The 23,314-nt window shown below is 33.1% G+C and overlaps 2 protein-coding genes across 3 annotated transcripts in view; one reads left to right on the top strand and one right to left on the bottom strand.

Moving 5' to 3' along the window:
• The window catches only part of LOC143068310 (transient receptor potential cation channel subfamily M member-like 2), an 84,169-nt gene extending 74,546 nt beyond the window's left edge, over positions 1-9,623 (bottom strand). Inside the window, exon 1 of one of the 2 annotated variants that reach the window (XM_076242253.1) lies at positions 9,481-9,623. The gene's annotated coding sequence lies outside the window, so the exon portion shown is untranslated. The remainder of the gene's footprint in view (positions 1-9,480) is intronic. The other variant, XM_076242255.1, reaches the window with a different exon arrangement.
• Positions 9,624-9,680: 57 nt separating this feature from the next.
• On the top strand, positions 9,681-21,569 carry LOC143068312 (ADP-dependent glucokinase-like). The gene is made up of 5 exons (XM_076242256.1): positions 9,681-10,052; positions 11,691-11,881; positions 14,755-14,851; positions 15,318-15,454; positions 16,552-21,569. The coding sequence occupies exons 1-5, from the start codon at positions 9,718-9,720 to the stop codon at positions 17,220-17,222; spliced, it is 1,431 nt and encodes a 476-aa protein (XP_076098371.1). The 5' UTR covers positions 9,681-9,717; the 3' UTR covers positions 17,223-21,569.
• The last annotated feature ends 1,745 nt before the right edge of the window (positions 21,570-23,314 follow it).

Raw genomic sequence — 23,314 nt, 5'->3', positions numbered from 1 at the left:
CTCCTCATAAAAAAAAAAAAAAAAATACATTTGTGTTTGTATTTTTATCTGTATTTTATTTTTCATTTACATGTTGTACTGTTAAATCAATCATCCTTAATCAGAACGATAGTTGTATGTGTGAGTGTATGCTAGTGGGAGAGAAAGGCTTTTTATTTTTACTTTATGTAATTACATGCTTGTTATGAGCCCTATGATTAGGAAATGAAATATCTTTATCTTATCTGATCTTATCTTATTAGTGGTACAGCCCGTAACAGAGAAGTGATCGAATTGATGTTTCTTTACCGTCAAAATTAGCTACGTTATCAAAAAACTTAATTGAGTAGTGACCGAACTATTGGTACTTTAACGTTAAAAAGATTGACAATGCTGACAAACTTTCATGTGTCGATAATCAAGTTTAATACCGATAATATTGAAAATAATTCTAATAATATGAAACAAAATATGTCCATGCACCATTTCGATTGGGCGAAAAGTAGTCATTTTATCAAAGTCAGAACAGAAAAAAAAAGATTTATGGAAGGACGTCTTGATAGTATTATTTCCTTTACAATTTTACCCAAAACTAAAAGAAATATACTGGTAAACAATTAAAAAGGTGTTTGATAGAAATGAAGTCCTTTATTTTTTCGGACTACAATGTGTACCGTATGTGTGATGGATTTGAATTCAATCAATAACTTTGAAATGTTTTCTCATATGTATACACAAAAGGGAGGACTGGTATTTGTACTTCTGTTAGAATATGTCTTCGTTCGTTTGACATGCCAAACTTTTTTCTAGTACAGTTTAAACGGGAAAATTTTGTTGAGAATTTTTTTTAATATGACAAAATAACGAGCAAAACTATTTCTTGCAATGGCACACACAGAGAATATTTTTTTTTAGTAAAAATCAGTAAAAAAAAAATTCTCCAAAATATACCATGGCCAGGACCTGACAGTTTTTAGCAGTGTACAAATGAAAATCGTCCGGAAAACTGTGCTTGCTGTCATTTTGAGGGATCATGCAACATTTTATCTATTACCCATAAACAACATAGGATCTCAATCACTAAAAAAAGTTCTAAAAGATAATTTCAAATCAGAGTAAACATATTTACTTCCTTATATCCAGTCGAATTTGTCTATAGGTTACACAAAGCTGGTTCTTAAAACGTTTGTATCAGGGAAAACATTTTCTTTGATTTTTAAAACATGTAGGGGAAACGGATTTCCTAACCATTCACATATAATATTCCATATATCTGATTTTTTGTTCGATAACGTAAATTATACGACTTTTTTTATGACTACGTGAACTTGTGCCATTTATTTTTGCTGGTCTTTAGGAAGACAATTTACAAACGGAGGCACTTATACATAACCTTATAATGCTGTTTGGAAACAAAAATAAATTCCCAATATATAAATATACATGCATAAATATACATGTATTATATGCGTAGTTGAGTACAAGTGTCCTCGTAGTGAACGCACCCGACTACGCGTGCAGTAAAAAGTGTACTCTTACGTCGGATACCGGGCAGTTTCTTTGTTATATCTGTACTTTATCAAATACATGTACATGTTAATATTTACTTAATATTAAATAGGTAAAAATTATTGCTGAAAGTCTGTTCAGGGTTTCTTTCTTGTGTATGATTATATAATTTTTCACATGCCTGAACTCATTGACGATAATGTAAGGTGCTCTATTAGAAAAAAATGGATTTCTAGTTCGGGTTTGAAAAAGAAATTTCGCCTTTTCTTGAGCCTGTTTTGTGCATTTAGTTTAACAGATATGATCCAATGGAAATTTTCACATGGAACCTTCGGTAAATAGGAAAATGAAAAGATATGGGGTAATTTACAGAGAGACCACACTCCATCCATGAGAAAAACGGAGGGAATTTAAAAATCTAGAGGTCTCCACAAGGCTTTCAACAAGGGTGGAATCTCACTCCTTCTGAAAAGCTCTAAATCGCCCCAACGTGTACATACGTTTGGTCATCAAGGGATTCTGGTTTCTCTTTTTGTGTGTCATAAACTTTCAATTCGGATTTGAATTTAATTTACCGAAACATTTCCGTACATTAAATCTTAGGACGGTCAGAACATTTTAAGGATGCAACAGATCGAAGTACAATTTTAAGTAGTACATAGATGTGCAATAATTCAGCTTCCAATGATAGAAATTTCAGAGATCCTGTATTTGATCCTTTACCGTTAAAATGAAAATGCCAATGACAGAGGTTGATTATAAAAAATGTTTTACCTTGTTAAAAAAACTTTGACTTAAACCGGCAATGAAAACTTACACGTTGGACATGAAATATTTTGTCGATGAAGAAAATTAAATGATGTCACTTCTGAAATAAGTTTGTCGATAACGTAACTTATTCTGACGGTGATGAAACACGAATTCGATCACTACTCTGTTACGGGCTGTATTTAACCTCCTGGTAAAAATTTATAGAGATCCGTTCACTAAATCTAAAGTTATTTACCGAAACTAAATGCGTCTTCGGACGACGCAGATGACGACATGATACCATTATACGACGCAAAATTTTGTTTGCGGTCGTATAAAAAAGGAGAGCCAATAGAGAGTTATATAAAATAAAATTGTCTTACGGAACATTTGGACTCAACTCAAATTTGTCAGTCCAAAATACATTTTAATCAGTCCAATCCCATTAGTATTTTCCTTGTGTTAGACAGTTACAACTTCTGTCAGACATATACATTTTTTATTGTCAAATGATCTGCAAGGATTATGTCCTGTCCAGGATCATACCTTATAGTAAGATCCAAAATAGTCCGGCCGATCGGTGAAAAAATTGCTCAAATAATGAGGAAAGCACCAATTTTTGCATGATGGTAAACTTTTGTGTACTGAGCAATATTAGCTATGGACCCACCCTCAAAATTCAATATGGCGGCTTATTTCAAGATGGCTGCCGTACGTTCTAAAATATTTTCCAGTAGTGCACAAACCACAGTGGATTTGATGCTGGGTGCACACAAATCAACATATTTTAATAACTTGGTGTACTTAGCAAGATTTTGTTTTGATCTATTTTTGAAATACAAAATGGCGGCTATGTTCAAAATGGCCGCCTTGAAAAATAAGCAAATATTCATTATTGAGAATTGACCTGAATATAAGCATTTTATTGATGTATAGTGTCATTTGGTATCTCTCCAAGTTCTGCCCTTTCTGATTTTGCCTTGCTTGTCATTTCATACACAAAGTAGTAGCTTTCATAAAAAGCTGAAGTAGTAGCTTTCATTAAAAGCTGCACTATTTGTTGTCTTGGGTCACACATAAAAGCTGTGATTTGGGATTTATCTGCCTTAAGATATTATTCAGTGCCTATCTTATCTCTTGGGTCGCCATATTTTGCAATTTGAGACATTAAACTGTAAATTGAGAATCAGTTAAACACATATCAGTGAAATGGCAGGAATTGAGGACAACAAAGACAAGTTCATTGAAATGGCAGAAATGGAATCACTTGGGATATGTAGAAACCCACAGCTGAAGACGCTTTAACAGAGAACAGCTCAAAAATGACTATTAAACAATTGTACCAAGAATATTTAACAGATAGAAAATCAAATGCTCAAAGAACAGCTGAGATTTAACGCAATATAAAACAGAGCGAAGCGCGAATATATAAAATATGTGTTGGTCTCATTACGTTTCAAGCTGAACAGAAAGAGGCAATGAATACTAATACCAAACAGATGAAAGCAATATCTCCGCAACTTCAGCAGTCTGAAGACAGGATAGACCACAAGGCAAGTAATAATTGCTTGCATTGGCAGAATTGATGGTCAGACCAATAAGATATTCAAAGTTGTGGTGAGACGAATGGACAAGCTGACAACAACTGAGAAAGGCGACACAGTTCTATTTACAAGTGCGTTTGAACAGCAGGGTACCTTCCAACAACTGGCATCTGTTGTAAATGAATCAGTGGACAATCAAAATAAAGAAGTTAATATTTCTGCAATGGACACATCATCTTAGCCAAAATTTGACCTTAGCCTGTACAACGCAAGTTTACCAAAAGTACACAACAAAATCCATGCCGTGGGTCTTTCCCCAATTGTAGTTCGCATGAACCATAAACCGCGCCAACTTTGTTGAAGGTGTTTTCACCTTAAGTCAAAAGTCCTATGCCAGGGCCCTTGGCCCTGCATGAGACAGTTTAAATTATTCAACAACAATCTCCATTTAAGAACATACTATAAACCTCTAGTACTAATCAAGGATACCAGCAAAAGGCTTATGTGTCTTCTTACGCACACTTACCATCTACTATGAGTCAATAATATTTGTTTCAGATCAGCACACCATTACAGAAACAATTAGCTGCAAGTGGATTCTATAAAGTTTCTCCAATGCTGAATGCAGTGCCTACTATCGATATCATCGATTCACCGTCGAGTCAATGGCAAATCCCACATTAATCACTCCAATTATGACAACCCCGTCCGCTTCTGGGGCTTTAATATGCTTCCCATAACAGCAAGTTGACTCCATTGACCGATCCAGGAAAGGGCAGAGGAAAGAAAAAGAGTGTGACAACACCTCTTCTTCAGACTATTCACTGGAGAGAGAATATACCCGATGGCAAGAAAATTTTTGTGCAAGGGACCGGAGCCGAAGCCCACAGCTGCCAAAAATGCAAAAACTCAATTGAAGAGAATCCATCACTTGGGAGGCGTTCATTTACCAATTTGAACGAACTGCCGGTAGATGACAATGGGAAATCAGGAAAAATGTGTGTAGGCCCCAGATTGCTAGGCCGATGTTGAATTTGAGTACGCTCGCATGGTAAACACAGATTATGATTCCAAGGCCTTAAAAAAGCATTCATTTGGAGCAGCGCTTCAGCAAGAAAGACGATCAAACCAGATTGGAACCCAAACATTCCGTCGAGGATGTAAAGACAAAGATTCTTCAAGGCATGTAATAGAGAGTAGCCTAGAAAGATTCAACACGGCGTTAAAACAATTGAAAACCTCAAAAGCAAACCAGATGGCGATGTATGGATAAAAAAAGTGCCAATTATGACCATCGACAAGTCTACTTTGCTGATGGCGCAGTATCACCGACCGATGAAGAAAATATGAGCAGTCCTTTGGATTATGAGTTGCATTACCTCACACAAAATGTCACAAAACTAGCTGATGTTATGCTTTCAACTAATCAGCATAACTTTGGATTGGCCGATCAATATAATCTCGGTTCTTCTGATAAAAAAATCATGAAAGATCACCAGTTCAATGGAAGATCACCTGATCAATATAAACGTGGAGGATCTCTTGAGCAATACAATCACGGTAAATCGGCAGATAGAAGTACACCAAAGCTTAATACCTATCAATCAGGAACACCCCCACTAAGCTAGAGATCATATAGTCCCTAAAGACAACGGTTAGCATCTCTGATAAACTCCAGAGATCCCGATTATTTCAGACAACGGTCACCTTCACCAGGATACGGAGCAAATCAAAGTGTAAGCCCACCAATGGAGCAAAGGGTCGGGCCAGTAGGACAACTCAGATTCCAAAATCTATTGGCAATGAAACATCACCTTATCACAAAATCGAACAGAGTCCCACTGCCTCGTCCAATATTGTCATCAGACGAAACATTTGAAAGAGCTTAGTAGTATGAGGTACTATACATGACCAAAATATGAGCATGATTGTGGACACTGCTGCAATGATAACATTAGTAATTGAGAAAATAATTTTGCGGCAGAAAATGGATATTTGGAGAACGTAACGCTACGTGGTTTGGGTTAACAGCTTGTTATTGGGAAGATTATAAGGAACGACTCTCGACATTAATAGAGTAAAAATTCAATGGGATGTGTGCAAAGAGCCATTAACAGACGATGTTATAGTTAGGCTAGTTATTTTGAACACACTGATCGCAGTGATAAACAAGAGTACTCCCACAAATACCATCAACAATAAAGTGATAAATGCGCCATTTGTTAATAGTGGAAACGAGATTTTAAATCAGCTAGTTTGCATAAAACGAACCATCACAGTTCCGTCAAATTAAAACATGACTGTTACCATTAAAACTAATAAAAGTGCTGACCAGGAGTGCATTTTAGGACCATGCTCGCTGAAATGTTGCAAATTGGTTACGCACGTAGTTGGAAAAGGAAATAGTTGCCCCTTAACCATTTTAAATGATGGCAATCGTCCAATCCGCCTGAAGAAAGGTACACCTATTGATTACATAGAATAATTTGACGATGTAGTGGGTACGGCAGATGAAAACGCAATAAGTGACGTAAGACGTGGCATTGAAGAGACACGAGACAAGGTGCCCTCGGCACTGCCTCAAGGTTCAGATGAGTTACCTACTATTCCACCACATTTACCCGACCTATATTAACGTCAATCGACTCGTTTCAACCTATTTCATTCCAACCATTGAAACTCAAAGCGTTTAAAGAACAATTACAATAACATGTAACATATTGATTAACATTTTGAATTTCACTATTTGTTTTTGTATATGCAGCTATATTTGCAACTTATGTTTTATAAAAATACCAAAATTATTCTTTTTATACTTTAGAATTAATTGATAACAAATTCAAGAACATGAAGTCCATTTTTAAAAAATCATTTCTTTAATTTCCGAAATTATATAGAACACTTTTAGGAAAATCTTGAATTTTATACTGTTTTTCCACCATCTTGAAAATGGCAGCCATATTGGATTTTTCAGAGTGGGTCCATAGCTGAAATCAAAGGGTATATAACCAAGAACTACTATGCAAAGTTTCATGCTTTCCTCATCAAGTGAGCAATTCTGCTCTATATCTGCACCAATCGGCCGGACTAAAAAGAAACACACTGAATCTGATTATTTTTAAGATGTGATTAATTCCTGGATTAAGCATTATAGACTCAAAAAGGAATAGCTGGTTCCTAAGGACTGATGAAATTTTGCATCTATAAATAAAATTCATATGCTAGGTAGAAAGAGTATATTACAGAAAGAATAACCTTTACTTATATACAAATCAGGAGATAAATTTCCAGTGTTCTTTTGGGAACTTATTTGAAAGGTGAATTTATTTTCAAATGAATTGATTCAAATTAATATAATAATTAAGAAATAATTGATGCAAGCTATACTTTATTGTAGTTTAAATCAGGGTAGGCATCATATTCATGATTATTTTTGCCCTAGCGATAGTGAGGGCTAAAATAACATGAATATAATGCCTACCCATGTTAAAACTACAATAAAGTATAGCTTGCATCAATTATTTTGATTCTGATTAGGACAATTAAGGTAATTTCTATGTCCCATGTGTATAAGGGTAAAGCGATTGTGTAGGCTCTTCCATGATTCTCCGTTTTTTGTTTGTAAAGAAGCTTGCACTGTGATTTTTCAGAGGGAGGAGTTTTTTGAAGAGCCAGCATGAACGGTTGTCGTATCTAGGTCAAATATGTCAATTTTGAAATGCAACACATTACAGTCATAATAAATGAATTAGTAACAAAATGTGCATCATTTAAGAGTTTGGAAGTGTTTTAAGTAAATGAAATATATTAAATGCATGTCAATTTGATAAAATTCATTATTCTGCAGGAGTCAAAATACGCATGTGCAAAAAAACATTATTGGATTTAGAGAATGGGTTTATTCATAAAGCAAAAGAAGCACGTCATATTAGAATTCAGACCATTAATAATGAAAGATTCTGAATAGTATATTTATACATGATATAAATATCATAAAACTAATCATAAAAGAATGTAATACCCCAAATCAATATACAGTTATCTAACGTAAATGCATCTTAATATAGGATGCTTTAAAAAGGAGGGTAATTTTTATATAAACTCTTTCATTAACCATATTTTTGGCACATCCCCATACACCTTATACTAGTAAGTCAAGAGATAGTTAAAAAGCTTAAGGTTCTTATAAAACAAGCATGCATAGGCAACACTCAAATATACAAAATAATCATTTAACAACTGAATCCACATATTTAAATTATTATCCAGCAAATTGAAAGTTACATATTATGTTTAATTTCTGAATGCTGAAATTTGAAGAAATGATACCAACAAACATCAAAAGACAAGAAAAGGTGACCGATTCTAGGGGAAATTTAGAGGTTATCTCCACTAATGTGTTATTTGTAATTTATCATTTCTTACTTTTTTTTTGTACTGTAAATTCAGAAATTATTGCGTGCATTTATTATTGCGATTTTGTCATTTTAGAGTTATATGTGATTTTAATATTTATGATTTTGAGAAAAAATCCTGTTTAATTCATATAAATATTTCAAAATGCAAGTTTAAATTATTGCGTTTGCTACTCTTCCACATTTTACGCAATAATAAAAACCTCGCAATAATTTCTGAATTTACAGTTATTTGAAATAGTTCATTGCCTTATTAATTAAAAATGCTATGTTATATATCAACTTATACAAACTTTGTCCTTTTCATATAGGAATTTCAAATTGATGCACATTCTCACATATTTTCTACATCAAAATGCATACCCATGTACATATATTATTATGTCAAAGTAAGAACCAATTGTTCGATGATTTTTTTAACGTGGATCGACATCGGGTCGAACCTCATTCATAATATACAACTTGAGATTGATCTATAAAGGAGGGTGGTAATGGGGGTACCTTCATGACTGACAAATAACAGTACAAATTCTTGACAAAGACGTTAACAGTAATTTTTGATAAAATATGCACTTTCTTTTAGACTTTCTTCTGGAGTGTCCCTACTATGAAAAAGAACGAGAAGATATGCTACACCAAATATCCAAAGAGGTCGGGGTCAGAAACTTGAATTTAGCTACTATGCTGACAAGACTGGACGGCGAAAACACAGAAGAGACAAAAGCCAAATTACAAACAGTGGCACATTACATTGACAGAACGGGCAGATTTAATACTGCTGTTCCTCAATCCCAATCTTAACCAGCGCATACCAAATTTAAAGCACAGAGAGTAAAACCGTACATTGGGACAATTCGTGCCAACAGGCCTTAAGATTGAGGATTGAGGACGATAAAAAAATCGTATAATTTGACGAGTGACAGAATCACTTTAATTTTTTTCAAAAATAACGGTAACGATTATTATTTCAGACATCTGACGTATCAAGATAAGAATATCTTGGTGAATAACGGTAAAATTTTAATCAATTTGACGCTAATAGAAGCCCAAAATGACCTTTTGACGCATTTCTACCCTCATTATGGAAACATTCAGGTCTGCCTCAAACATGTATAATACTTATATGATATGTATCTTTTGATCCAGATATCTCAATTATTAATATATGTACATGATGTATATGAACTAAAATTTGGTCCCAGATTTATCATAGACATTTATTAGACATAGTATGCGTCTCACATCAGCAATGATCAGTGCAAATATTATAGTGTCAAATTTACCTAGAGGGTTTAAAAATAAAGAATTCAACCATCCCTCATTTCATTTTCCTAAGGGTTTCACTTTAGAGGTGATGTAAACAACATCTCCTTCGGTTTCACTTTCATTGTTTTTTCGTGTCTTATCCGTCATCGGCTCAAATTTTACGAAGAATTTTCAGCTTCCGGGAAATACGACAACAACTTTCTTAGTTGTCTACATGATCATTTTATCTCAAGAACGAAAATCAGCTAAAAAATATGTCAAGTTTGAAGTATTTGTTCGTTATTCCCGTCCTTGTTGCCTTGCTTTCTTACTTTTATCCATCAGATTACGATTATGAAAACGATATGAACGAGAGACTTCAACACATTTTGTCGGGGTTACTCCGAGCAGAGAAGAAAATTGCACAACCAAAGGCGAAAATTGCAATTGGTTTTGGTGGTTGCCAAGATATGTTTGTAGATGGTCTTGCACTCTTAGATGCTTTGAAATTTGAGGCACCAGAAAACCCTGAACACTTTATGGCTGTTGATACACAGCAGGAGTTGACAAAGATGATGGCCTATTTCTTTCAGCATGGTGCTGCAGCAGAGTAAGATTACTCTTTAACTCTTTTAACTCTTTAAATTGTTACTTTATAAAATTTTCTTTTGATCTTGCTGACTGATAATTTCCTTTCTCAGCGGAGTCGAGTGATATGAAAATTATCGCTAGAAACTAAGGGGTATGTGGCGTTGCTAATGAAATTGTCAACGTCGTCATAGGTAAAATAGCGATAAACAGATTATCATTGGTCATCTCAATTCGATTGCTTTTCTCACTTATGGCGTACTGGCTCTAGCGAGAAAATCAATCTTGTTGAGATGATCAACGATTATCTATAAATATTGTGGTAGATTTCCTTTCATATCATTCTGATCCAACGAAATGAGTTACATAAGAAATAATCTGCTTCTACTGCCAACTTCTGTTTAAAAAGAAAAATGTAAAAATACCAAAATTGAATGAACAACATGAACAAATAGAATTAATTGAAGAAAATATACACCTTTTTGCTATTTTGAAATATGTCCTGGTTGACCTGAGAAACTGTCCCGCTTGAACATGTTGAACTATTGACATTATACAACAATCACTTTTCCATTAGATACTTTGTAAGTTCATCAAAGGCAGACAAATAGCGGTAAGGTGTATTGAGATTTTCAATTAAAAGAAAGGTCTAATCATATAAAAGATTTGACTGATACAAACATTTTAAGATATACAATGTTTATGTACATGTATGTTTATGAAAGTACACATACAAGAGTTCATGTATTACATTTTTATTTGTAAAACTGCGATAAAATGCCAGATTTTGATTGGTTGATACAAGCTAGAGAGATATTTTACTGAGCTCTATCCCATGGCTAACACTCTTTTACAATATACTCTTCATTATGGACAGGTATACGTAATAATGATCAAGTTTAGACCAGTTTTATCATTGTCAACCTTAGCATCACCTCAGATTTTTATCTCAGGATAACAATATGCAAATTACCCTCTCAACTATGTGTTATTTATTTGATATATTATTATATTGGTTGCAATAAATTACATTTGATTTCCCAGTGAAATAAAAACTGATAATTTCACATGTGAAATTAACATGGTTATAAACAATAGGCGTTGTCAAGATGTTGATTACGTTGGATCAAAACAAATTGTGAATGCGTAGTAAAAGATATAGTTCCTTACATTTTCTACTTTGATTTCACACAAAAAGCCATGAAAAAAGATAACTGATCAAAGAATTCAATGTAAGAAAATATTCAACTCATGTCCGAACAACACTGATAATTAACTAATCCGTCTTTCTGTCCCGCTTTATGTTAAAATTTTTTATCAAAGTAGATTTTGAAGAAGGTAAAGTCCAATCAACTTGAAACCATGTTCCCTATGATATGATCTTTCTAATTTTAATGCCACATTAGAGTTTTAACCCTTATTTCACGATCCACTTAAAACAGAAAATGATAGAGTGAGTAGGTCATCTGTGTACTATGGACACATTTTTGTTTTAAAGTAATAATCGATACAAAATGTGACAATTTGGCACATTTTAAAAAAAGTTCTGTGACCCATACATACAAAAACAAATGAAGTACCATTTATAATATTAAAAAAAATGCATGATATAAACTATATTTTGGAAAATTAATACAAACTTCTTTTAATTTTATTTTAGACGATATGTTGGAAATGACACATTATTTAACCAGTTAACAAGAGTTGCTAAAACAATACCAGGTTACAGAGAAGCTATAGGTGGAAATGCCCCTGCCATGGCACAAAGACTGGCCCAGGAAGGTGCAGACGTTCTGTTGGCTGCCAAATTATCAAACAATGCCAGGAAAGCACTACATTCTAGTTTACATAGTAAGTAGTAAATGTACATCTTCTTCAACCATGTTATCACTTGATACATGTATTATATTCAGCCAGCATTGTTTTATCATTGTACACTGTACATGTATCTAGCTTAGGTTAATTTGTCTCTAGTGATATGAAATCAGACCGGATATATATGAATTTGGATACTAAAACATTTGATAATCAGAAGTTATGCAACTGTAGATTTTGTACTACATTTTGGACATACATTTATAATTCTGTTTGCTGATTCTTCTGTTACTTGCATTGCAAGTCTTGAATCCAATCTTCAAATAACATATATATATATACTTTATTTTATAAACCTGCTGTAAATACAATGTTACAACACTAGATAATAAACAATACATTTGTAATACAATTCAAAAGTACATATGTAACATGTTGATCAAATAGACAATAAATTTGATAGAAATATATATATACATTTTGTATATGTATACATGTTAAAAATGTATACTGTTACTGTATATTAAATGAAAGGCCTAAAATTATGAGAGAGGAGGGAGAAGGTTAATTGTTTTTGAGTCCTATATAATTCCAAGGTCAGTTATCAAATTGACACCATTATAAGGCTGAGCCACAAGCTTGAGACCAGTGTTTATCAAATATGATAAAGTCCTAGGTCATTTTTTTAGAAAGCATGACTCTTATTTTACATGTTTTATTGATAACATTATGGTAAAAGTTTTCTGGCATTATAGGGGCACAGGACGTTTGTCCCTTTTTACCTGTAAAAGGATAGGACATTTGCGCTTCAAATACTATGGACATTTGCGCTTTAAATTTTGATTCACCTGTATTGAATTGACCGGCCGTTGCGCTTTTCACCTATAGTCGTCTACATGTAATTTTAATGAGAAGCATTAACCATTACATAAATTTAACTTCTATTTGTCATTAGTATGACATATGGTCCAGAATCCTTCCATGCCCACTATAATGAATAGTTTTAATCGACTCATCCTGCAATTTTTAGCTCACCTGGCCCGAATGGCCACGTGAGCTTTTCTCATCACTTTACGTCCGTCGTCGTCAACTTTTACAAAAATCTTCTCCTCTGAAACTACTTGGCCAAATTAAACCAAACTTGGCCATAATCATTATTGGGGTATTTAGTTTAAAAAATGCGTCCGGTGACCCGGCCAACCAACCAAGATGGCTGCCATGGCTAAAAATAGAACATAGGGGTAAAATGCAGTTTTTGGCTTATAACTCAAAAACCAAAGCATTAAGAGAAAATTTGACTGGGTAAAATTGTTTATCAGGTCAAGATCTATCTACCCTGAAATTTTCAGACGAATCGGACAACCCATTGTTGGGTTGCTGCCCTTGAATTGGGAATTTGAAGGAAATTTTGCTGTTTTTGGTTATTATCTTGAATATTATTATAGATAGAGATAAACTGTAAACAGCAACAATGTTCAGCAAAGTAAGATTTACAAATAAGTCAACATGACTGAAATTGTCAGTTGACCACTTTAAGAGTTATTGCCCATTATAGTCAATTTTTAATCATTTTTCGTAAATCTTAGTAATCTTTTACAAAAATTTTCTCCTCTGAAACTACTGGGCCAAATTAAACCAAACTTGGCCACAATCATCATTGGGGTATCTAGTTTAAAAAATGTGTCCTGTGACCCGGCTAACCAACCAAGATGGCCACCATGGCTAAAAATAGAACATAGGGGTAAAATGCAGTTTTTGGCTTATAACTCAAAAACCAAGGCATTTAGAGCAAATATGATATTGGGATAAAATTGTTTATCAGGTCAAGATCTATCTGCCCTGAAATTTTCAGATGAATCTGACAACCCATTGTTGGGTTGCTGCCCCTGAATTGGTAATTTGAAAGAAATTTTGCTGTTTTTGGTTATCTTGAATATTATTATAGATAGAGATAAACTGTAAACAGCAATAATGTCCAGCAAAGTAAGATTTACAAATAAGTCAACATGAATGAAATGGTCAATTGACCCCCTTAAGGAGTTATTGTCCTTTATAGTCAATTTTTACTAAATTTCCACTGAAACTTAACTGGGCCAAGTTCATTATAGATACAGATAATTGTAAGCAGCAAGAATGTTCAGTAAAGTAAGATGTACAAACACATCACCATCACCAAAACACAATTTTGTCATGAATCCATCTGCGTTCTTTGTTTAATATTCACATAGAGCAAGGTGAGCGACACAGGCTCTTTTAAGAGCCTCTAGTTATCTTTTTGAAGGTAACATTGAACAGCAGTATGTAAATTAAATTTAAGCTTCGCTTTATTGATGAACAGGCACCCCTGTCAAGAATTGAGAACGAGCAACTTGATTATTTATTTAAAATGTGGGCAAAATACCAGTCAGAACAGATAACAACAGCTAAATTTGTTCACTCCTTGGGCTTCAGATATCAAGCGAAAAAATGACCTCTGATGACTGTACATGTTTTTATGTCTTTAGAATGTTCATTTTTGCTCAGATTATGCAATGCAATGATTTTTAAACTTTAAACTATAAAGAAAAATATGACTAACTCTGCCAGGTCAAACATGCTGGTCCCACTCATAAAAACAAATATTGCAAAAGCGCAAATGTCCTATGATTTGATGCGCAAGTATCCAAAAAAATGAGCGCAAATGTCCTATAAAAAAGTGCAAATGTCCCGCACCCCATTATAGACTAAGACTTACTGTGGATTCTTTTATTTTTGTGGATTAAGAAAAGTTGTACTTTGGTGGATGTTGGTGGATGTTTGATTTCATGGTTTTTCCAAAGTCTACATATAAACCTTTAGAAAATTAGTTCTTTGTTAGATATTTAAATAATTCATTGTTTTCCTTTATAATATGATTCTTTTTTTTGCAGTTCTTGGAGATGTTCTAGAAGAAGATGATATACATTTAATTTTAGAATACAAAACAGGAGATAAATGGGGTAAATTTACCTCTCCTAGAGCTAATAGGTAAGTAGTCTTTAACAGCAATTATAAAATATAGGTTTTAAAGAAAATTTGGTTATATATATATGTAAACATAAAGAGATATGGTATGATTGCCATTTAGACAACGTAATTATCCACCACAATTCAAATTAAGTTAATGTAAGCAGTTATAGGCAATTGTATGGCCTTCAACAATGAGAAAGACCCATACTGTATAGTCGGCTATAAAAGGCTTGGACATGATTATTGTCATGATTGTTAAATAATTCAAACAAGAATTTTTAATTGTTAAATAGAATTGAGAATGGAAACAGGGGATGTGTCAAAGAAATAAACTTACCAAAAAACAGGTTGCCATCATTGAACAGCAAAAATACATTTTGTAATGTTAAAAATCAGTGAATAAGTGAAAAAAATATTTTACTGACATTCTGCAATTGTAAAGATTAACAACTCTCACATCATTAATAATTGAGTTTCTTTGAAGATTCATAGTTCACAGTGATAACAGTAATCCCTTATTAGAGACGGTAGATGACTTAGAAAAGGAAATCCTAAAGTTTGACCCTTCTGTACTTGTTGTTGGTGGATTACAGATGATGGATAATTTTCCTTTTCAAGAGGGTATGATTCGATAAAAAGCATTTAAAAATTGCTCTTATACTGCATATAATTGTACAGATGTACCAATAACATGTGGATAGTATTGTTATATAAGTACTAAGAATAATAAACAAATGATATTGAAGTTATTCTAATGGACCATTCCTTATTGCTTAGCCACTGATAATGTGTTCAAGAGGAAATTTTCTCTCAAATTTTCAGTTTAACAAACCCTCAAATCCTAGGAGTCATGACTATTACAGTTATTCCACATAAATCAATTTGTAATGTAAACAATGATTCTAGTACCAATTTCCTATCCAATAGCCATATATTTCACTATATGCTGGATGTTTAACTTAAGATTCAATTTCACCCTTTGTTTCTACCGTGAAAGGTGAAATGTTTGGTTTTAGGTAGTCTGTGGTAACATCAGATTTAGACTTAGTACACATGTACCTTTTCAATTGAACTATTTGATTATATGCAAAATAAGGGTTTTGACCTTGCTTTCACAGATCACTGAGTGATCATGGAAATGTATTAGTGTGATGTAGTAATAGAGTCTATATTTATTAAAAGCTGTGTATCTATGAGTGATAACCACTGATTGAAAACAGTAACAATAAATATAGAAATTTGAAATGAAAAAGTGATAATGCAATAAAATATGAGCTGCGTCGTATAGAAATCGACCTTATGCAAGTGCACGTCTACATGTACACGTAGAAGACTTTAAAGTGCACGTCTACATGTACACATAGAAGACTTTAAAGTGCACGTCTACATGTACACGTAGAAGACTTTGGTTGATTTTGGAATATTCAAATACGAAACCGAAGTTGAATTGTATCTGCCTTGTAGGGCTCTTATAACAACACAGTTTACAAAGAGTTAAAGACTTTTCGTAGAGATTTGTTTAACTCGAATTAAATGGACAGATAATTGATAGTCATTTGCATAAGGTCGATTTCTATCTGACGCAGCTCATATGTTCAACTGGTAAACATTATTTTAGGTTCAGTTAAACCCAATGTGATGAATTGTTAACTGGTAAACATTATTTTAAGTTCAGTTAAGCCCAATGTGATGAATAAATTCATTGTGTTATTTTTCAGGTCAAATGGAATCAAGACTTGGTAAATTGAGGTCACTACTGGCAACTTTACCTAGAAAAATAAATACACATTTTGAAATGGCTTCATTCTCTGATCCAGCACTGTTACAGAAAATCATCAGCACAGTAGTCGAGTATTCAGATTCATTAGGTATGAATGAGCAAGAGTTACCAAACCTTGTTAGCATGTTACAGTATGGAAATGTGTCTCTCCTGTCTGATGCTCACCCAAGAGTAGCTTCTGTTTTAGACCAGATGAGACAAGTATACAAGCTGTTGAAAAATACAAAGGAAGTTGATGGAAAAAGAAAATTAACACGACTTCATGTCCACACTCTTGCCTACCAAGCCATATTGACAACCAAAGGTTCACCATGGAAAAACACAATGTCTGCCACTGCTAAAGCTTCTTTGACAGCTCATCGTCATGTATGTGGATCAAATTGGATACACACACAAAAGTCTAAGCTATTGTTGGATGAATCATTCTCATCAAGTATATCAGCTAGTTCCACAAGAATTCCAGTACATGAGAAACGTCCTGTGTCATGTTGGGATGAAGATGATTATCAGATTTGCGTTGCTCCTGTGTTGGTGTGTACTCAAGTTAAACAAACAGCTGGCGGAGGCGATAACATATCATCAGCTGGTCTACTGGTACAAGTCAATTAAACTTTGGACTTTTATATTTGTTGTTGTTGTTTTTAAAACAGATTCCACTAGAAAATAGGTTTAACCTTGTTTTTATGTGTACTGCCAAGATATGTTAAGCAAATTTGCCATGATTTAAGATACTTAAAAATGTGTGTGAATGAGATTTAAATGATGAAGTAATCAATAACATAATATTTTTTCCCTTCTTTTTGTTGTTTTTTTCTTTATTTTTTTTCAAAGTGTAAGTATTGTAGCAGTTCTAAAATGAATGAAAAATGAAATAAGTAAATTATGGTTTTAAATAGTGTTATGGATATTTTCAAGCTTAATATCATTTACATATATATTTATATATAGATATGATTAGTTTTGTAAGCTATATATCCTGGGACCACATTGTATCAGCTTTTGATTGACGCATATAATTCACTATATTTACATATTATTTGCACTAGTAATATACATCTTGTAATATCACACTAAAATTTGTATATGAATTTACAAAATGGAGAAATTTTACATAGAAGATCTTGATTTTATAATCTTTTGTGGAATAAGAATTGTCAATGTGAATCTATTTTGATTTTGGGATAAAACCAGGTTGCCAATAATTTTCAAATTCCTCCATTCAGGTCTTGATATCAAAATTGTTGTAGTTTTATATTGAATTTAACACTGCTAATTCTAATATAAAAAAGAAGATGTGGTATGATTGACAATAAGACAACTCTCCACTTTGAAGAGACCAAATGACACATAAATTTTACAACAACTAATGTCCTCGTAAATTTCAATCAATTATTATCCAAAATGAAGACTGTGTATGAATCTTGTTTTTAAAACTTCCTAATTCTTAGTATAGATTTTATTTTTCACCATCAATTTCTTGTCTCTTATTATTCAATAAATGTCTTATTCTAGTCTTTAATTAATATTCATCCTCTGTTTTGTTCTTATTGATGCTTTTTATTTTAAACTTGTTATAAACATACCTCTCTTGTTGCTTGTATATAGTTTTAAAGATTTTTTTTTACACTATGTTCCTTGAAGAAAAAGTATTACTTGTAAATCTATTTAACCATATTTTCCTTGTCAATCATGGTGCTAGATAATCAAAATAAGGTGAAAAAATACATTGTTTTTTTATAAGTTTGTTTAATTATAAATGTATAAATAGGAGAGTTGTTCCAATAAGTTGTGGCACTGATCAAAGATTATTTTTAAAGGCTAATTACTGCATTATTTCTGACTTGTTGTGATGAACAAATTGATATAACTTTAAATTTTAGAAATTTAAAAATTGTTCTATAAAACTTCTTGATCAAGTATCACAATTTATTGGAAAACAATCATAAGCCTGATCTAGAAATCCATGTTCATGTCATAATATCAAATAAGATTACTGATGATGTGCAATTATTTGTTGCTGTAGATACCAAATTTCATATTTTGAGGGTAGCAAACTGTTTGTGTATTTTATGAACTTTTGTGAAAGTAATGAAAAATTTAGTATGCTATGTTTAAATTTATAAGGTGCAAGTCATTTTTAGTTAAATTAGTAGCATGCATGTATAAAAATCATATTTCAGAAACAAAATCTTTGGAAGTGTTCATTATTTTAAAATTTCAAAGAACCAGCTAAATGTTGTTTTCTACTTTGAGTCTTAGACCTTTGTTTTAGAAATCTTCCATTTTTAGCTCACCTGGCCCGAAGGGCCAAGTGAGCTTTTCCCATCACTTTGCGTCCGGCGTCGTCCGTCGTCGTCCGTCGTCGTTAACTTTTACAAAAATCTTCTCCTCTGAAACTGCTTGGCCAAATTAAACCAAACTTGGCCACAATCATTATTGGGGTTTCTAGTTTAAAAAATGTGTGGCGTGACCCCGCCAACCAACCAAGATGGCCGCCATGGCTAAAAATAGAACATATGGGTAAAATGCAGTTTTTGGCTTATAACTCAAAAACCAAAGCATTTAGAGCAAATCTGACACGGGGTAAAATTGTTTATCAGGTCAAGATCTATCTGCCCTGAAATTTTCAGATGAATCAGACAACCCGTTGTTGGGTTGCTGCCCCTGAATATGTAATTTTAAGGAAATTTTGCTGTTTTTGGTTATTATCTTGAATATTATTATAGATAAAGATAAACTGTAAACAGCAATAATGTTCAGCAAAGTAAGATTTACAAATAAGTCAACATGACCGAAATGGTCAGTTGACCCCTTTAGGAGTTATTGCCCTTTATAGTCAATTTTTAAGCATTTTTCGTAAATCTTAGTAATCTATTACAAAAATCTTCTCCTCTGAAACTACATGGCCAAATTAATCCAAACTTGGCCACAATCATCTTTGGGGTATTTAGTTTAAAAAATGTGTGGTGTGACCCGGCCAACCAACCAAGATGGCCGCCATGGCTAAAAATAGAACATAGGGGTGAAATGTAGATTTTGGCTTATAACTCTGAAACCAAAGCATTTAGAGCAAATCTGACAGGAGTAAAATTGTTCATCAAGTGAAAATCTATCAGCCCTGAAACTTTCAAATGAATAGGACAACCGGTTATTGGGTTGCTGCCCCGAAAAAAGTAATTTGCAGATTTTGGTTATTATCTTGAATATTATTATAGAAAGAGATAAACTGTAAACAGCAATAATGTTCAGCAAAGTAAGATCTACAAATAAGTCAACATGACCAAAATTATCAGTTGACCCCTTAAGGAGGTATTGCCCTTTATAGTCCATTTTGACCAATTTTTCGTAAATTTTTGTAATCTTTTACAAAAATCTTCTCCTCTGAAACTCCTGGGCCAAATTTAACCAAACTTGGCCACAATCATTATTGGGGTATTTAGTTTAAAAATTGTGTGGCGTGACCCGTCCAACCAACCAAGATGGCTGCCATGGCTAAAAATAGAACATAGAGGGGAAATGTAGATTTTGGCTTATATCTCTGACACCAAAGCATTTAGAGCAAATCTGATTAGGTAAAATTGTTTATCAGGTCAAGATCTATCTGCCCTGAAATTTTCAGACAAATCAGACAACCTGTTGTTGGGTTGCTGCCCCCAAATTAGTAATTTTAAGGAAATTTTGCAGAGTTTGGTTATTATCTTGAATATTATTATAGATAGAGATCAACTGTAAACAGCAATAATGTTCAGCAAAGTAAGATTTACAAATAAGTCAACATGACCGAAATGGTCAATTGACCCCCTAAGGAGTTATTGTCCTTTATAGTCAATTTTCAACAATTTTTAAAAAAATTGTAAATTTTTACTAACATTTTCCACTGAAACTACTGGGCCAAGTTCATTATAGATAGAGATAATTGTAAGCAGCAAGGATGTTTAGTAAAGTAAGATGTACAAACACATCACCATCACCAAAATACAATTTTGTCATGAATTCATCTGCTTCCTTTGTTTAATAGTCACATAGACCAAGGTGAGCGACACAGGCTCTTTAGAGCCTCTAGTTTGTTATTATCTTGAATATTATTATAGATAGAGATAAACTGTAAAAATCAATAAATGTCGGCAAAGTAAGATCTACAAATAAGTCAACATGACCGAAATGGTCAGTTGACCCCTTTAGGAGTTATTGCCCTTTATAGTCAATTTTTAACTATTTTTCGTAAATCTTAGTTATCTTTTACAAAAATCTTATCCTCTGAAACTACTGGGCCAAGTTCATTATTGATAGAGATAATTGTAAGCAGCAAGAATGTTCAGTAAAGTAAGATAATAAGATGTACAAACACATCACCATCACCAAAACACAATTTTGTCATGAATCCATCTGCGTCCTTTGTTTAATATTCACATAGACCAAGGTGAGTGACACAGGCTCTTTAGAGCCTCTAGTTATTAAATGATGCAAAGTGTACATGTGTTATGCTTTCAAATGTTCCAAGTTTTAAAGCATTTTACCAGACCAATACAATTTTTACATGGAAGAACATTTTATCAATTGTATACTTCAAGAAAATTCCCCACACTTTCACTAAAATTTTATATGGAATTTCAGCCATCAGCTTCAGTAAATAATCTAACCATGCTTTAAACACATTTCAAAACACAACTTGCATATTAATTGATGTTCTATATTTTGTAATTATTAGTTATTTTAAAATTAATGTTAAGTTATACAGACAATAAGTTATGATAATTTAATGTAATTTTGTAGATGATTACCGGTAGGTTTATGTTAGTATTATGGGATTAAATAAATAGATTTTTTTGTCCAGTAATTTTATAGGTAATGCTATGCACAAACTTTCATGTTCATATATTTCATTAGTAATTGTCACGGTTGTTGTCCAATTTATTATTGTTACCGCTTTGTAATAAATAAAATCCTTTATTTTTTTTTTCCTTCTTTGATTTGAATGAGGCCACTAGTTCTTATTTCTGCTGATCTTCTAATACCTTCTTACAATAAAAGTTTCTTAAATAAAAGAACTGAAACTGGATAAATCCTTTTAGCAATTGGTATATGTATCTTTTGAAAGGTTAAAACCTTTGAATATGCACAGTAAATAGTAAGTGACTACTCTACAGCATATATTAAAGTGAATGAAATACTCTGCATTTATCAGTTGAAAGAAACCACCTTTTTTAGAACACCATTCATGTGAGCACTGTGTTCTCTACCTACACGGTTATAATTAGTGTGTAGATACATCTGTACTACTGACTAGATTTACCATGAAGGATAAATAACCCATATTTTACAGTTCAGTGGCTTTTTATCAAGTTTCCTATCATCAAAGTTTAGTACCCTTCATGTCCATGTTAATAGCTACATCTACATGTTAGGTATGAAGTTCTATCTGGGAAAGTTGACTATATTGGACATATACACCTTACAATCGTTCAATACATTAAATATTGCAGACCTATTTCATTCAGTATAAGAAAAAATACCAAAACACAAATACTTAACTATTACCACTGAACCATGGAAATGAGGTCAAGGTCAGATGACACCTGCCAGTTGGATATGATCTGAGATATGGACTTATCCACCAAAATTTAACCTTGTTCACTGATCCATGAAATGAGGTTGAGGCCAAGTGTATGCACATACCTAAATATAGTTGTTCTATTCCTCATAATAAGAGAGAAATTAATATTACACAAATTTTACCTTTTTAGCTCACCTGGCCCAAAGGGCCAAGTGAGCGCTTTTCTCATCACTTGGCGTCCGTTGTAGTCTGTCGTCGTTAACTTTTACAAAAATCTTCTCCTCTGAAACTATTCGGCCAAATTTAACCAAACTTGGTCACAATCATTATTGGGGTATCTAGTTTAAAAATGTGTCTGGTGACCCGTCAAACCAACCAAGATGGCTGCCATGGCTAAAAATAGAACATAGGGGTAAAATGTATATTTTGGCTTATAACTCTAAAACCAAAGCATTTAGAGCAAATCTGACGGGGTAAAATTGTTTATCAGGTCAAGATCTATCTGCCCTGAAATTTTCAGATGAATCGGACAACCCGTTGTTGGGTTGCTGCCCCTGAATTAAATAGCAATAATGTTCAGCAAAGTAAGATTTACAAATAAGTCAACATGACCGAAATGGTCAGTTGACCCCTTTAGGAGTTATTGCCCTTTATAGTCAATTTTTAACCATTTTTCGTAAATCTTGGTAATCTTTACAAAAATCTTCTTCTCTGAAACTACTGGGCTAAATTAATCCAAACTTGGCCACCATCATCTTTGGGGTATGTAGTTTAAAAAATGTGTCCAGTGACCCAACCATCCAACCAAGATGGCCGCCATGGCTAAAAATAGAACATAGGGGTAAAATGCAGTTTTTGGCTTATAACTAAAAAGTTAAAGCATTCAGAGCAAATCTGACGGAGTTAAATTGTTTATCAGGTCAAGATCTATCTGCCCTGAAAATTTCAGATGGATCTGACAACCGTTTGTTGGGTTGCTACCCCTAAATTGGTAATTTAAATTTTGCCATTTTTTGTTATTATCTTGAATATTATTATAGATAGAGATGAACTGTAAACAGCAATAATATACAGCAAAGTAAGACCTAAAAATAAGTCAACAAGACCAAAATGGTCAATTGACCCCTTAAGGAGTTATTGTCCTTTA

This window comes from Mytilus galloprovincialis, chromosome 3 (genome assembly GCF_965363235.1).
Source record: "Mytilus galloprovincialis chromosome 3, xbMytGall1.hap1.1, whole genome shotgun sequence".
In the NCBI taxonomy this organism is placed as follows: domain Eukaryota; kingdom Metazoa; phylum Mollusca; class Bivalvia; order Mytilida; family Mytilidae; genus Mytilus; species Mytilus galloprovincialis.
The sequence above is the reverse complement of the archived record's forward strand: the minus strand, read 5'-3'. Positions and strand labels throughout refer to the sequence as shown.